The 15,216-nt window shown below is 48.4% G+C and overlaps 1 protein-coding gene across 12 annotated transcripts in view; it reads right to left on the minus strand.

The window, feature by feature from the left end:
• sox6 (SRY-box transcription factor 6) overlaps positions 1–15,216 on the minus strand; it is a 166,706-nt gene that overhangs the window by 20,877 nt on the left and 130,613 nt on the right. For all 12 annotated transcript variants that reach the window (XM_048262739.1, XM_048262738.1, XM_048262736.1 and 9 more), the window contains 3 exons: positions 10,384–10,533; positions 7,752–7,923; positions 6,610–6,794 (listed from right to left, as the gene is read on the minus strand). In XM_048262739.1, coding sequence (XP_048118696.1) covers positions 6,610–6,794; positions 7,752–7,923; positions 10,384–10,533 — 507 coding nt within the window. The remainder of the gene's footprint in view (positions 1–6,609; positions 6,795–7,751; positions 7,924–10,383; positions 10,534–15,216) is intronic.

The raw sequence follows: 15,216 nt of genomic DNA on the forward strand, positions 1-15,216 counted from the left end.
ATACAGCGTGTTCTGTCTGTCACACACCTGGAGAACGTCTCTCGGAGCCCGGAGAAGAATTGAGGCCTTTGTGTGTCCTCGCCGCTGTCAAACTCCACATCTGACTAATTATGAGACCTGCAGGCCTTTTGAAGCCCCCTGTATGTCTGCCTGCCTCGTGCATTCTCTCTGCCTCGCTGAGGTGCGGTGCACAGCAGCAAGATTGCCTTTTGTTCCACAGTCGTTTAGCCCTTCATCTGGTTCTAATTCCCTCCTAACCAATCGCCATGTTATTTATAATTTCGCCCGCTCTCCAGTAGTTGGTAGTTTCAAAGCATTTAGTCTTAAGCACATCCAGTCGTGCGGTGAGCCAAGAGAGGCTTTCATGCGGTCGGCTGCTCTGTGCTCACCAGTGGGCTTCATGCTCACAGACTCTCAACCTTTAGGTCTCCTAACAGGCAGTGGGCCTCACGGCAGCGCGCCATGGGCCCGCACCCTCTCGGACTTACAGTACCTCTACTGGTGGGCACAGGATCATAGGGACAGCCTCTGGATGACTGCCCCCGAATCCTCCAGCCCGGCAGGCCAAAGCCAAAGAGCCACCTCATTTGTTTAAAGAGGAGATGGCTTCCCTGCATCTTACTTCAATTAGGGTCATTACACTGGGATGCCGGGTATGAGCTAGTAGCCCCCCCCCCCAATCCAGGCATCTCGCCAGCGTATACCTCTTCTTCTCCTCCTTCTTAATTATTTGTTTTGTTTTTGTTTGCATCCATGATGGGATATGTTGCCGCCGTCATCGAGTCATTTTTATGATATTGCGGGCTAAGGGGAAGTAAAAGCTGGCCTCGCAACATTCCCCAACCTCTGAACTGGATTCGTAAATGATCCGTTTCATGCTTGCCATCGCACAGCCATAAAGGCGAGCTCAAAGTGGTGGCGCTTTTCCTCTTGCCGCTGTGCTGAGCTCATTTGCTCATGGCTTTTTATGGGTTTCCAGTTCTAACTGACCCTGAACTGTTCAGCAAGTCCTCGTGGGTCTGTTAAGTGGGACCTCGGTTTCGCTCTTATCATACCATCTATTTACAATAGACGTCGGGGGTTGGGGGGAGTAGGGGAGGGAGGGGGGCGGCGACGGACCAGAAGACAATCCCCCGCCACATGACCTGGAGGACAGAAGACTCTTTATATGCCCACTCCGTGCTTTCTGTCCCAATATGGCTGTGCATAAATGACCCATTGTGGCCTCTATTCTCTCCAGGCACTTTGTTGTGTGATCTCTGGTGAAAGTAGAGCTGTGCAGGTCGGGGGCTCGGGGGGCCTGTTACATTTTTTTCCTTCTTTCTTTCTCTTTTTTGGGCCGGCTGCGGTTCTTTGGCAGCGTCTGATTTTATGCAGCGACGGTGGAAAATCAGGAGCCATCAATGGGGCCAGGCAGCTCTCATGTCTTCCTGGAGGAGAGGCAGGACGGAGGGAGAAAAGTAGATGGCATTGTTTCAGATGTGGCCCGGGCCATCTGCCCACACACACATACACACACTCTCTCACACACACACTCACACAGTCAAGTGCTCTGACTCTGATTCAGAGGCCCTGGCTATTTTTATTCTTTTGGCAGATATGACCAATTGGAACAAAGCATTAATGTGAGCGACGCTGGACAATGGCACTTGCTGGGCACCGACAGTGTCTGAAGCACAGGGAATAATCAAATTTGGATGGTCGAACCCATGTATGGCAGAATTTACTTTGCGGCCAAAAAATCCTGGGCTGGCAATTTCGAAGACAGGAGCCCAAAAAGGAGCAGAAAATTGCTTCCAGGGCTGTAGACCAGACAAGATTATACTCCTGGTCTTTGTTAAGGCCTGTGTGAATGGGGGCCCAAGCACACTGTGAGGGGAGAGAGAGCGAGGGAGGGAGGGAGGGAGGGGGCTGGGGGTGGGGTGGGGTGGCAAGGCACACACTGCTTCCCGATCCAAAAGGTTAAGAGTCAGGATTTTGAGGAGCGCCAGCAAAGCTCCATTTGAATATTTCAGGGCTTCGTTTGCGGGATGCAAGAAGGGTGAATACTCCGCTCATCAATGATGCAGAGACAGACAGGCGAGGTGTGTGTGTGTGTGTGTGTGTGTGTGTCTCTCTCTCTCTCTCTCTCTCTCTCTCTCTCTCTTTCTCTCTGTGCGTGTGTGTGTGTGTGTGTGTGTGTGTGTGTGTGTGTGTGTGTGTGTAAAGGGGGGTAAGTGCAAGGAATACATGGCTGGGGCAGTTCAATAGGTTAATACACTGGCCTTTCACCCTTTGATTCCAGTTTGGAAGGAGTCAGCAAAGAGGAACATATTTTATCTGCTCACAGCCCTCAGCGTCCTGTCTCCACTGTCAAAAACCTGGCACCAGCAACACAAATATCAATACATCAATATGCACATATGCTAAAATATATAGCATAAAATATAAATACTGCCATAAAAGTCAATGTCCTCTGATAACTACAATAAAATTGAAATATCGATATCAGTATGTTTGTTGTATCTATGAAACGATGTCTCTGCTTTCATGGAGCACGAAAGGGAAATAAGGAGGATAAGAAGGTGTTGTCAGTCACTGGGATGGAACAGTGTATGGGTCATGCAGTCCCTTCTGTTGAGAAACAGATGGATTGTAAGTGTACTGTATGACTGTGCTGTGGTCCTTTCTGCACTGTTCATGGTAAAAGCATCTGAAAGGCAGATAAATAATAGAATAAAGTAATTGCCCTCCACAGACAATAATACATTTTGTAAATATTTCAAAAAAAGTAAATTGTGAAAGGGTTGTAAAAGCTTTTCTTTCACTGCTGGGACAAAGTAAAAAACAGACAAATAAAAAAAAAATACAGGCATTGAAACGGGCTTCAAAAAAGCATGAATATTTTACATGTGCACCTAGAGGACAGGAGAACCAAATGCAACCTTCCTTTCTCCTCAGAGAGAAGAGAAAGAGAGAGAGAACAAGACAGAGAGAAAGGGACAGTGCCAGAGGAGTGTAGAAGCAGGGCACCAAGAGTGGAACAGTAAACTGTGAGGGAGGAAGTAAAAAGAAGAGAGAGAGGCAGTCAGGAGAGAGAGAGAGAGAGAGAGAGAGAGAGAGAGAGAGAGAGAGGGAGAGGGCCAGCGACAGGCCAGGAAGGAGAGTGCAAGTGAGAGAGCTGAGCAGAAAAAAATGAATAGACAGTGACAGGGGGACAACACTTTGAAGAGAGGGAAGAGAAGGAAGGGATGCAGGTCACTCCATTGTGCTTCTCGGACACACTTTGTATTAAAAGATGAATTGATCCATCTGTAAGCAGCACTTAGCCTCCCTCTGCCGCGCGGTCGTTACACGGGAATAAATCAATATTTAATATCCTTCACTACAGCCCCAGTAGATGATTTTAACCTCTCCGTAATCCCATTTATGTTACCTTTCCACAATCTCTGCGCGCGCTTTCACTGTGATAAACTCCCAAACAGCCGACGGGGAGCGTAGCTATTAAGGAGCGCGCTTTATTTATGTCAGGTGAGGAGCCACGCTGAAATATTAATATTCGGAAACTGACCGAAGTGAAAGCTTTTATCTGGAACATTTAGACCCCTTTGGACTGTCGGTTTGCATTGACGTGGGCCTGCCCTGATGCTCCGCCTCATTCTGGCGCTGAAATACAGCACAGTATTCTTTACCGTCGCCCGGCCCAGGGCAGTATTTCTAGCGGTGACAATTAAAGTGTGTGCCTGGCACAGGGGCACATTCAGATGGAGAATAGTACTGGAGAATTCTGTTTCCTGTCTTTCAGGTTTGAGGTAGTAAAGGACAGATTGCTTCGCTCTACAAGATAAAGGGAAACAAATGGAATTCAGGTTGTGGGGTGGGGGGTGGGGTTGGGAGGGTTATAATTCAAAGAAGCACTGTTCTTCACTAAGGAGGTCAAGTGGGAATTTATGAACACCTGTTTTCAGGTATTCTTGTGGAGCAAACAATGGAATGCTAAATATGAAGCAATCGGCCTTTCCCTTCCTCCCGTTGTATTTTTCCACAGAAATCACATGATTCTCTGCTTGGAAATGGGAATGGCCGTGAATCAAGAGGCTGCGAGAATGATGGTTGATTGACTTCAAAAAAGAAAAGGGAGTCTTTGGGATGTGTATGCGGTAACCTATGGCAACCCGATAACCCAAACATACCAGGCATATTTCAGAACTGATAGTGCTCCCTAATTATTATTTGTTGTTCCTCCCCTTACCCTGTCAGAGCCAGGATCTTGTGCTGCCTTTAGTCTTCACAGAGTCACCTTCTACTCTTACATCAAAGTTTTTGTTAGAAATACACACACACACACACACACACACACACACACACACACACACACACACACACACACACACACACACACACACACACACTCTCTCTCTCTCACACACTCACACAAACAGACACACACACAAGCACACACACAAAAAAACATGTGTGCACACACTTAACTGTTGCTCTAACTGTTCTCCCTTCCCTCTCTCTCCCGCCTTGCTCAGGCTGAGTACAGGCTGGAGTGACGGGGCAAGAGCGGTGAGGAGTGATGTCTGGCGTGGCAGCAGATCTCAACCCACTTTGGGGGGAAAAAAGCGTGCAGACAGCTCACCTGAGCCGAGCGCTCAAGCAGTGGCCTGAAAGCATTGGGGGCGCCTCACAATTGCTCAGAGACAAAAACGGGAGCCGGACAAAAGCCAGGCAGGAGAAAGAAAGAAAAAAAAAGCGTCAAGCTCCGGCTGTTAAGAACAATGCCCCCAAAGGTGTGTCCCGCCTGTTGAAATCGCTCCTTTTCAGCCATTGTTCGCCCGGCTGCATTCATGTCATGTAGCGGCATATTCCCCTTGCCTGGCTGACCACAAGCTCACCCCGGAGTCTGGGAGGCCTCCTCGGGAGCGCCTTGTGTGCGTGCGTGAGTCTCCAGCTTGGAGGTGGGGTGAGGAGACGGTTTACAGGTGATGGCTGCATACCACAACCACCTCCAGGGAACAGGTACAAAAGGAAGGACAGGGGGAAAAAAGACCCAGAAGAATAGATTCTAATCCTGAGGCTTAAGCGAACAGACACACACACTCACACACGCACATGCAAAGAAAATGCCTGGGACTCCATTTTGGATCTTTGAATGCTATTCAAACTGCTGTCCCACAGACTCATAACAAAGAACGAGCTTGAGGTATGTAATTGTTTGAGACGTACAAAAGGGCACACCCGTGAGTGTCTGGGGTATTAGAGCCCCGAAAGCTTCCATTGTTTGGATTGCGGAGAAAAAGCAGACCTAATTTTACAGTTAATTCAGGTGTCTAACCATATGCCGGAGACAAGCCACGACACAGAGCAGAGCCTGTTGAGCACGATGCCACCCACTCAGACACAGATCTCTCAAGTGCCTCGGCTTCTATCCTCCCTCCCGTTAAAACTCAGAAAAAAAGAGGATAAGACATGGATGTTTCGTTTATTTTTTTATACATACATTGACCTAGTTGAAGATGCCGGTTGAAAGTATCAGGTGTTGAAATATTAATGAGTCAAAGCTCCCGGCTCCTGCCTGCCTCCGTCAGCCAACTGGCAATATGGCATCAATCAGATGGGAGCTGGCGATTATTTATTTTTTATTAATTAATTAATTTATTTATTTCTGCACGCTCCTTGATTGACTCATTGATTGAAGATATTTTTAAAGGGAGTCCCTGGGAGTCTGTGCGCTGTCGGTACAAAGTGGGACTGTCCCTCACCGGCGGCTGCCGAGGGCCGCACGTCGCCTCTAATTGGGCAGAGACGCAACAGCTTGGGCCCTGCGCACACACACGCACACACACAGGGCAACCCCCCGGACCAGCGTGGTCCTTTCGCCCAGTGCTCTGCTTTCGCCCAGCGCTCCCTCTCAAACTCCCTCAAGTCCTGCCATCGCTACCATCCCCAACCTTCACTCTCCCCGTCTGCCATGCCAACGCCAATCAAAATCGCTGTTCTGGATATGCTTCAAAGGCCAAAAAAATGTGGTGAGGGAAGGCAATTTAAAAAAAAGGAAAAAAATATAGACTAAATTGAAGAAAGACACTTTACTAGACTTGTATTTCTCTTTGTGCCTCTCAGGAAATTAAGGAAAGTGGCAGTGAGCTGGGAGAGGACAATGCGACAATTGTGAAAATACAGTAAGTGGCAAATCAGCACGTAATTGAGAGTGGCGGTGGCTTGAATGAAAGGTGTCAAAATGAGGTGGAGAGCCGGTGCGCCACACAGTTCTAGATTGACAGGCAGACGCATAGAGGAACAGAATAGAGTTGGTGCTGGATGAGAGGGAGGGAGGGAGGGAGGTGGTGAGAGGCAGTTCTAAGACAGGACCAAGTGCGCAAAGAACAGATAAGTGAGACAGACAAGAGAGAGAGAGAGAGAGAGAGAGAGAGAGAGAGAGAGTGTGTATGTTAGAGAGACAGAAAGAGATAGAGAGGAATAAGTTGAACAGAAAAAGAGAGATTTAGCCAGAGTGCATGTGTGTGTGGTGTGTGTGTGTGTTTGTGTGTGTGTGTGTGTGTGTGAAAGAGAGAGAAATAGAGAGAGAGAGACAGAGAAAGAAAGTTGGGGGGGGGCACTTGCCTTGTCAGAGCGGCAGTTGAGGCCCATGCTGGTGAGGGCTTGGAGCTTGGCCTCCATGCCCTGCTGGTGGTGCTGGAGCTGCTCTCTCTGGATCTGTTCTCTCATCTTCCTCGCCTCCTGGATGGCCTTCATCACCGAGTCCTGGTCTCCAAACAGCGCTGTGGAGTTCAGGCTGGACAGGATGTCTGTGGGCAAGGGCACTGATCCGTCAACACACACCTCCGCAGACACACACCAAACCCACACACAAACACAAATGCACCAAAATGAAGCCGCAAGTGGCAAGGTTCTGTGATAAAACAAACTCAATGGGAGGTCTCACAACACACTCTCATGTGTCTGTGTGTGTGTGTTTGCACGTAGACTGTGGGCATATGCATTTCCGCTCCGTGCAGCAAACAACATGTGTGGCGTCTCCCTCGGAAAAAATAAGGCAGCAATCTCGAGCTGGAGTCGCACTCCCTCTCGGTATAATTAAAAAGATAAAAGTGAGGTGAGGCTAGCAGTTAAAAACGTGGAAATAGAACAAAAACAAACGGGCCGGGTTCAAAGCCCCACTCCAGCCCGAGAGGGGAAATGAGAGCAGCTCCACTGCAGACAGAGGGCTTAATGAAAGAGAACGTTTAATAACAGTTACAGTGGCACACACGGAGGCTTGATTGAAGGGGCGTCATACGAGGCAGACAAAGTGTGAGAGCTTTTAAAACAAATGATTGGCTGAAGCATCCGGTGAAGCGCTAAAGCAGTTTCGTCGAGATGAAAAAAAAATACTTTCTGCCGCATGTCAGTGATTGTGTGAATTTTGGACTCGATGCCTTCAGTTTTTATTTGACACAGAAAAACCATGGCACCACACAAAGCTTCCCACAGAGAAGATCTAACACCTAGCCTTCACATTCCAACTTTCAACAAAAAATAAATAAATAGACACACAGAAAAGAAATGATAGAATAAACACAATACAGTGGATACCTTTTACATTCTTGTTAACATTCTTTGACTAACAACTAACAATAGTCGGCACCAGAATTGAACAAATAAACCTTGTCCCTCTCTCTCGCTCTCTCTTTCTTTCTAACAATCCTCCATGGCCACTACACGTTGTATAGAAACACTTCAGGCGAGCTGGCAGATGTCCTTACCCAGAGAGGAGCCGCGGCCCATGAGTCCGAGGGGGCTGGGGATGCCCCCCTTGGCTGACAGGCTGTTCGGGCTGCTCTTGCTGCCATGGAAGAGGCTGTGTGTGGGGGATGTCGGGGACTTGATGGACTCGGCCGTCTTGGGCCGGGCAGACAGGTTGAGGGGGGCCTCCTCCTGTGTGGCCAAAGAGGAAAAACCAAGACATGAGGTCATGGGGAGAATCAGAGAGAGAGACACATAGAGAGAGAGAGAGAGAGAGAGATAGAGAGAGAGAGAGAGAGAGAGAGAAGAGAGAGAGAGAGAGAGAGAGAGAGACAGACAGAAAGAGAGAGAGAGAGTTCACCTCTGAGACATGGTAAAGCTAGTCAGTGATTAGCGACAAGAAGTCTAATTACTCATCCAGTAAGCGAGCAGGGGCTCCTCATTCACCTGCAGGGCATAAAGCGGAGGGGGGGCGTACGCCCAGGCAGTCAGAGCACTCTTTTGTTCTGATTAATTAAAGCCCGTTGTGACACTCAGCACGTCTTTATCTCCTCCAACTGTTCTCCTACGGCTATTTCGCTCTTTCCCCATTTCTCTCTCTCTCTCCCTCCTTCTTTTTACACTTGGAAAAAAGCACGGGCTAAAACACTGTTTAAATCACTTTCTCTTTGACAGACACTTGCAGTTTGTATTTTAGAAATGAATAAAAAGATTTCATCCTTGATGTGGCGGTCTTTCAAAGTGTTTTCCTTTTATGTATTCATAGCTGAACACCTGATTGATTTCTAACCAAGTTAGATTTTTGCCATCCAGTGAACAATGGAAATAAACCCATCTCATGTACTGGGTGCTGCTTGGAGAGGAAAGTGAAAACCAGTCAATGTCATTGGAGTTAATCAGAAATCCTTTGAAATGAATGGGACACTGTCACACGGCATCCACAGTCTAATGTAAGACTAACTGTGTCACTGACACAAACATATGCACACATAAATACCCTGACATGTGCATGCGGGCATGCACACACGCACACACACACACACACACACACACACACACACACACACACACACACACACACACACACACACACACACACACACATTCAGTGTATGGCTCCTGGTTGTTTACAGGCAAATGTCTTCTCAGTGAGTCTCACTGTGAGCCTGAGAGCGTATTTGTCCAAACAGATGGCACTGCGTGCATGAGTCTGCCTCAAGGTCTTCATACTGCACTGCCAATAACAGTTTGTCATTCAATTAAGCTAAAAGTAGACAAACCAAACACACTACTAATCTAATTAAGCAAGCTATATCTGCATATGGATCCAACGCCGCTCAAGCATCTTTGTTGAATTCTTAATACTATGTGATCTCAGCCACTTAGCGCTTATCTTGCATAACTGCGCCCATAATCTTGAATAGGAGATAAAGCTCCAACACACACACACACACACACCCACACAACAAACACACACACACACACACACACACACACACACACACACACACACACACAGACAGACAGACACACACACCACACACACACACATGTTATCCGAGCCCAACCCCTTTTTGACATCGCCTAAAGAGCTGCTTTGAGATAATTCATGTCAGTGCTATTGTTTCGCTCTTCAGGCTGAAATTAATTAGCCCAAATCCCCTCAGCATCCGGGGGTGAGGAGGATGGGACCGGCAGAGACTGTGTGGCGCGCAGAGGCAGCAGCAGCAGTGACAGCGGGATCGGGATCGGCCCCATCTCCGGCTCCTCTCAGCTCTGTCCGTGGAGCTCGGCCACTTAAAGAGGATAGCAGCCCGCGCTGCACCGCCACTGACATGATTTACGTCCCCTCGTTTTAGTGATATTAAAACCCAACTTTTCCAAACGCGCACGTGTTTTGGATTAAGGCCGCTCAATGAAAGAAGAAAAAAAGGAGGATGGAGAGAGGGTGAGGGAGGTGGGGAGGAGGGGGAAAAGATGATGTATTTGCCCTCTGCTCTCAGCTGAAGACGTGTTGAGCCCCGCCATCCAGCCCCTGAGAAGTCCCGTTGTTCATCTTCATTTTAAGACAACCAGAAAGAGCCATCTCCACTGTGTGTGTCTCTGTGTGTGTGTGTGTGTGTGTGTGTGTGTGTGTGTGGGGAGGGCTCTCATGTGATGTAATGTTTTTGCTCAGCAAGAAAGGATGAATAAACAGAAAAAAAAGATCTGTTGTTCTTTGTGATCGGAGACTGTGTGTTCCAGAAATTGCTGTCTGCAAGCAACCATAGCCATAGCAACCCTGTCCACAGAGTTCTGGTTGAGAGAGAGTGAAACAGAGAGAGAGAGAGAGAGAGAAAGAGCGAGACAGAGAGAGAAGAGAGACAATGAGAGAAAGAGAGAGACAGCTGGAGAGAAAGCAGGAAAAAGAGAGAGAAAGAGAGAGGGAGCAAAAGAAACTGGGAGAGTGGGAGGCTTGTAAAAGTGTAGCAGATTGATGGCCTCCCAACAGTGGAGCGGCAGGATGGCAGAGCAGCACCGAGCAGTACTGCGCCACCTCTCCACTCCTCTCCTGATTTAGTGAACCAGCACGGCCGGGTGGATCTGGGTCAAGCACCAGTGGAGTGGCCGGGGAGGGAGGGAGGGAGTGGGGGAGTGGGGAGGCAGGCATACCTTGACTTGAGTGACGGGGCTGGAGGACCTCTTGTCGTTCTTGAGGCCCGTGGGGGAGATGGGCGCGCCAGCGTTGGGGGGCTGGGACAGCGGTGGCATCTTGGCTCCGGGAGAGACCTGCATGCTGGCCAGCTGGGCGGCGTACAGTTGCTGTGAGGAGAGCAGAGAAAACCCACAAGGCGTTAACATCCAACGCCAACCACCATTCAAAGACGCTTTTTTCTCTCCTCCTCTCCATCCCTCCCTCCCCTTCCCTCTCTCCCTCTTTCTCTCTTTCCTTGGTCTCTCTCTCTTTTCAAACCCCACCCGTCCTCTCTTTCTTTTCCCCTTCCTTCTTCCTTCTCTCTTGTCCTCTTTTCTCTCTCTCTCACTCTCACTCTTTCCCTCCTGGCACAGCCATTCCATCAAAGGTCTTAACTGTATATCAAAAGCTCTGACTCCAGAGAGAGAGAGAGACAGCAGAGAGAGAGAGAGAAAAACCCACACAGTGATGGCTTTTATACAAGAGACTTGGAGAGGGCTTTTTCCTCTCATCAGTAAAGTTTGCAGACTTTCTTCAGCTCTGGCCTGTTCTCATATCTGATTTCCTACCCGTCGCCCGCTGCTGAGGCTGCTGCTGCTGCTTTTCTGGGCCAACAAGTCACCGCAGAGACACCTAGCCAGGCCCCCGTTATTGTGTGCGGGACTTGGGCTATCAATCATGTGCATTATTAAAAGGCAAACATTGAAGGTCCGTTTCTTGAAAAAAAAGGAGAATAGGAGAAATCACCATCCTCTGTGCTTATTTTCATTGGCTGGAAGTCAGTGGCTTTGCCTGACTCTGGTGACGTAGCTTAGCGCTGTGGTCACATGCGGGCAGCATATGGTTTAAATGACTGGCCAGGCACAAAATGTCAATCATTAGTTGCCACAGGAAAAGGGAGGTCCTCAACATGATTAGTTTGTGTGTATGTGTGTGTGCGTGTGTGTGTGTGTGTGTATGTCTGTGTCTATAAACGGGTGTATGTAAGAGGATGCATGTGTATGCCCACATGTCTGCAGGCACGTTTTGTGTTCCAGACACTGTCAAAGACACAGGCAGAACTAACATCTCATCAACAAAATGATTGACCACAGGTCAAGAGCTCATAAAAATGGCAGAGGGTGTTATTGCGTTAAGCCTGTTGATGATAACCCATTTCAGATGCTGCATTATTAGCGACGGCTGAGAATAATTGGGCTTTGTTCTCTGCCTCCCTATGAGATGGTGAGCTGCAAGGCCAGACGGAACGCGCTGCTGTCAGCCTCGGGCTAGTATTGATTGGCGAGCAGGTAAATGGTTAAATAGGCTTTTGTCTCCTGCATTAAGTAGCAGGGGTCGAACAAAACGGCCGGTGGCCTCCCTGACCTCTCCTGAGTAAGTGCCACATAAATTTGAGTCCTAACTGCCATTTCAACATTAGAGGCTATATTTAATAGAGGGAGAAAAACTGCTTCGGAATGGAGTACAATTGCAAAGATTGCAGAGTGAGAAAATGGCTTTTTTCCTGAGTGCATGTCCAGTGTGCTGTGTATGAAACTATCTCTGCCCGATCGCTGCACGTTAACTCTTGTGGCCAGACCACGCTCTGTTCCTTTGTCACCGCGGTGCGTACGTGGAGATGCAAACACATCCCCGTCCTGGGCGAAACTTTATCGCTTGCCCACCGGTGGCACACAAAAGGCGTATTATTCCAGGGGAGCCGGGGCAAACAACAGAACATCAGCTACGGAAATGACAGGCTGATTGGGTTCCCACAGTGATAGCAGCAGACACCGCCCTGCAAACAGACACCCTTTGTTTTCAAAGAGCAAAAGAGGCCCGAAAGAAAAGACAAAATAAAAATCACCATTCTGTTTGGATTTCTTTTCTCTCTCTCCTCTCTATCAATCCAAATGATCAAAGTCAGGACAGTGGAAAGAGAAGGGGTGTTTATGAGTGCGTTGTAGTCTTTTAAAAGTGGGAGGGCAGGATGTAGCTCGCGTTTGACTGTGTCTGTAGGCTACAAGTAGTGTTGTGTTTTCAGAGGCATGAGGCGAGTCTGCTGGACAGATGTTAGTTAAAACCCCACTCTAGATGGGCACACACCCTGACCTTGTGAGGGAAGAACTTTATTGTTCCGGAAAAAGGACCTAATTGGGTTTTAGTTCAAATTAGAGCCTGTGAGACGGCCTCTTTGTGAGGACTGATTAGCGGGTCAGCGCCACGGGCCGAGGGCTAGAGTTACCCCCGCGCTGCACGCCGCCCCAGGAACTGAAAAAACAAATAGAATCAGGGGGACAGGAAGTGGAGGTGTGACACCCACAGTGGAAGAAGAGGAGGCCACACTACACTTAGCACGGCGCTAACCTCGCTACCACTGCTGCTGCAGAGACTCCTGACACTTTACTGATGCAGTCTCTGGCACAGGATGTGAGGATGATAGTGGAGATATACAACCAGAGGAAACACGGAGAAGAGAGGGGGAGGGAGAGGAAAAAAGATGGATTCAGAGCAGTGGAGAAAAAATATGAAAAGGAGGAGGGCAGAGAGAGATAGAGAGAGGAGGACAGAGTGGGAGGGACAGGAGGAGCTGAAGACAAGCCCTGGCTACACTGACGGCTGCCGTCCCGGGGCTAGACACATGTTCCAGTCCCTGACTGAAAGACATCTGCCCGACTCGCCCAGGCCTCTCTCGGAGGGCCAGCCGCACCTCATCTCCCTCTCTCTATCCCTCTCTCTATCCCCCTCTCTCTCTTTCTCTCTCTCTCTCTCCCTCTCCGCCTGCACCATCTTGCAGGGCGGCAGCCGCGCGGCAGAAGGTTGCCGCGGTAATGAGGGTCACGCTGAAAGTCAATGGCTAAACGGGGACCAGGAGTCACAGCGCTCTGGCTCTCTGCCCCGAGTCCGCAACGCTGTGTGAGGGGTCGACTCCTGAGTGCCACAACCCCCACCTTTCTCTCTCCCTCTCTCTATCTCTCACATCCCCCTCGATTTCTGTTATCATCAGCAGACAGTACTTTCTCTTCCCTCCACACAATTTACCATTCAGGTGATTAGTATGCTTCACCTAACAGGGCACAGGTGACAGGAATAGAATGCACTAAATGTAAAGGTAAAAATAGAACATTCTAAAGAGAAACAGAGAATGACAGCAAGGTGTTTTCACAGCTTTTTGTTTGCAGGGGAAAGATTTACTGTCCACATTGAAAAGAGGACTTAACACATACAGTATGTTTGGTCGATGCGTTACTCATGAGGGTATATACAAGTCAGAAATGGACTCATACAAGCAGGGAAATGTTTCCTTTTTATTATCTTGCACACTGTGTTGTTTCTCTTTTCAATATGTGACCCTTTCTTTCCCTCAGGGAGGCTGCTATTTCTATCATCTCACCCAGCACTGAACAAAAGACAAGCAGTCAACAAAGACAAGGCAATACACTGCACGGCACAGAGACTCTCAAGTCTATCTCAGACCACCCTCTGGAAACACACACATTCACACGTGTGCACACACACACACACACACACACACACAAAGGAGTGCAAACACATATTACCTACGACTGAGAGCCATTACTTGTAGCAGAAAAGCTGCTGAGTGGTAGGAAACAGCTAGTCGCTGGGCTCTGGAGCCAAGAGATACGTATAGTGAGAGAGAGAGAGAGAGAGAGAGAGAGAGAGAAAGAGAGAGGGAGAGAGTGGGAGTGAGGGAGAGGGAGACAGCAGGCAGGGCCACAGAGAAACAGTCTGCTCCAGACCACTGACTGAGCTAATACCTTTGTCCACTTGAGCATTAAATGACTCGCCGCAATACAGCTTAGTTAGAGAGAGGGGCAGGGGAAATGTGGCTTCTCAATCCACCCGCGTCTACTCCAGTGTGTACCCTGCCTCCATGGCAACACACATATACACACATACACACATCAACACACACATACCTTTTTCTCCATATCCCTTTGCCCCCCCATCTCTCTCACCCTCCCATAAGAGCTGAAGCCATCTATGAGTGCATGGATTCCAAATACACGGTGCTGGCCCAAGGTCAGTGCGTTAGCCTTTGCTAATTAAAAGCGAGCCCTCCTGAGGCCAGCCAGGTTAAACGACAAGGTTTGCTTTTCTGCCTGCAACAACATTATCCTGATATTACACGCTCAGATGATGCTGTGGGATACCTCAGCACAGTTTCTTAAAACTGCCTCTCCAGAGCCATTAAGGAATAGTTCGCTTTTGATCTATTCTAGAAATACGGTGAAGCTGAAAGGATACGGGGCAAATTAAGGGCCATATGTTTCATGTGAATACAGAAAACATGGACAGCACCAGAGGTTATATATATATATATTTTTTTTAAAATGGCTACAGCCAGAAATATTGGATCTGGAGTTATATGGAAACACAGTGCAATTTGCAGAATAAAAATCTAAGTCTTGTTAGTTCTCTTCCAGGGCTGGGCAGATTGCTGTGTGACAGATGCTGTGGACAGTGTGGCAGATTTAGACAGCCGTTGTGCTCGCAGCCATAATGCTGCATTACCCCCCTCTGTCTTCAGTGGATGCTCTGCACAACTGTTACCCCAGGACCATCTCACTCAAGCCCAATGGAAAGAAAAAATATGTCTCTCCAAACAAGTAAGGTGTAGGAAGCATATGTGTGAAACATATGTAGTGCTTTTTTTCACCCCACATATGCCTGCTCTGTTGCGTTGTAGAGTATAATGTGGGTCACACACACACACACACACACACACACACACACACACACACACACACACAAACACACACACACACACACACACACACACACACACACACACACACACACACACAAAG

The sequence above is a fragment of the Alosa alosa genome, chromosome 14 (assembly GCF_017589495.1).
Source record: "Alosa alosa isolate M-15738 ecotype Scorff River chromosome 14, AALO_Geno_1.1, whole genome shotgun sequence".
NCBI classification, from domain to species: Eukaryota; Metazoa; Chordata; class Actinopteri; order Clupeiformes; family Clupeidae; genus Alosa; species Alosa alosa.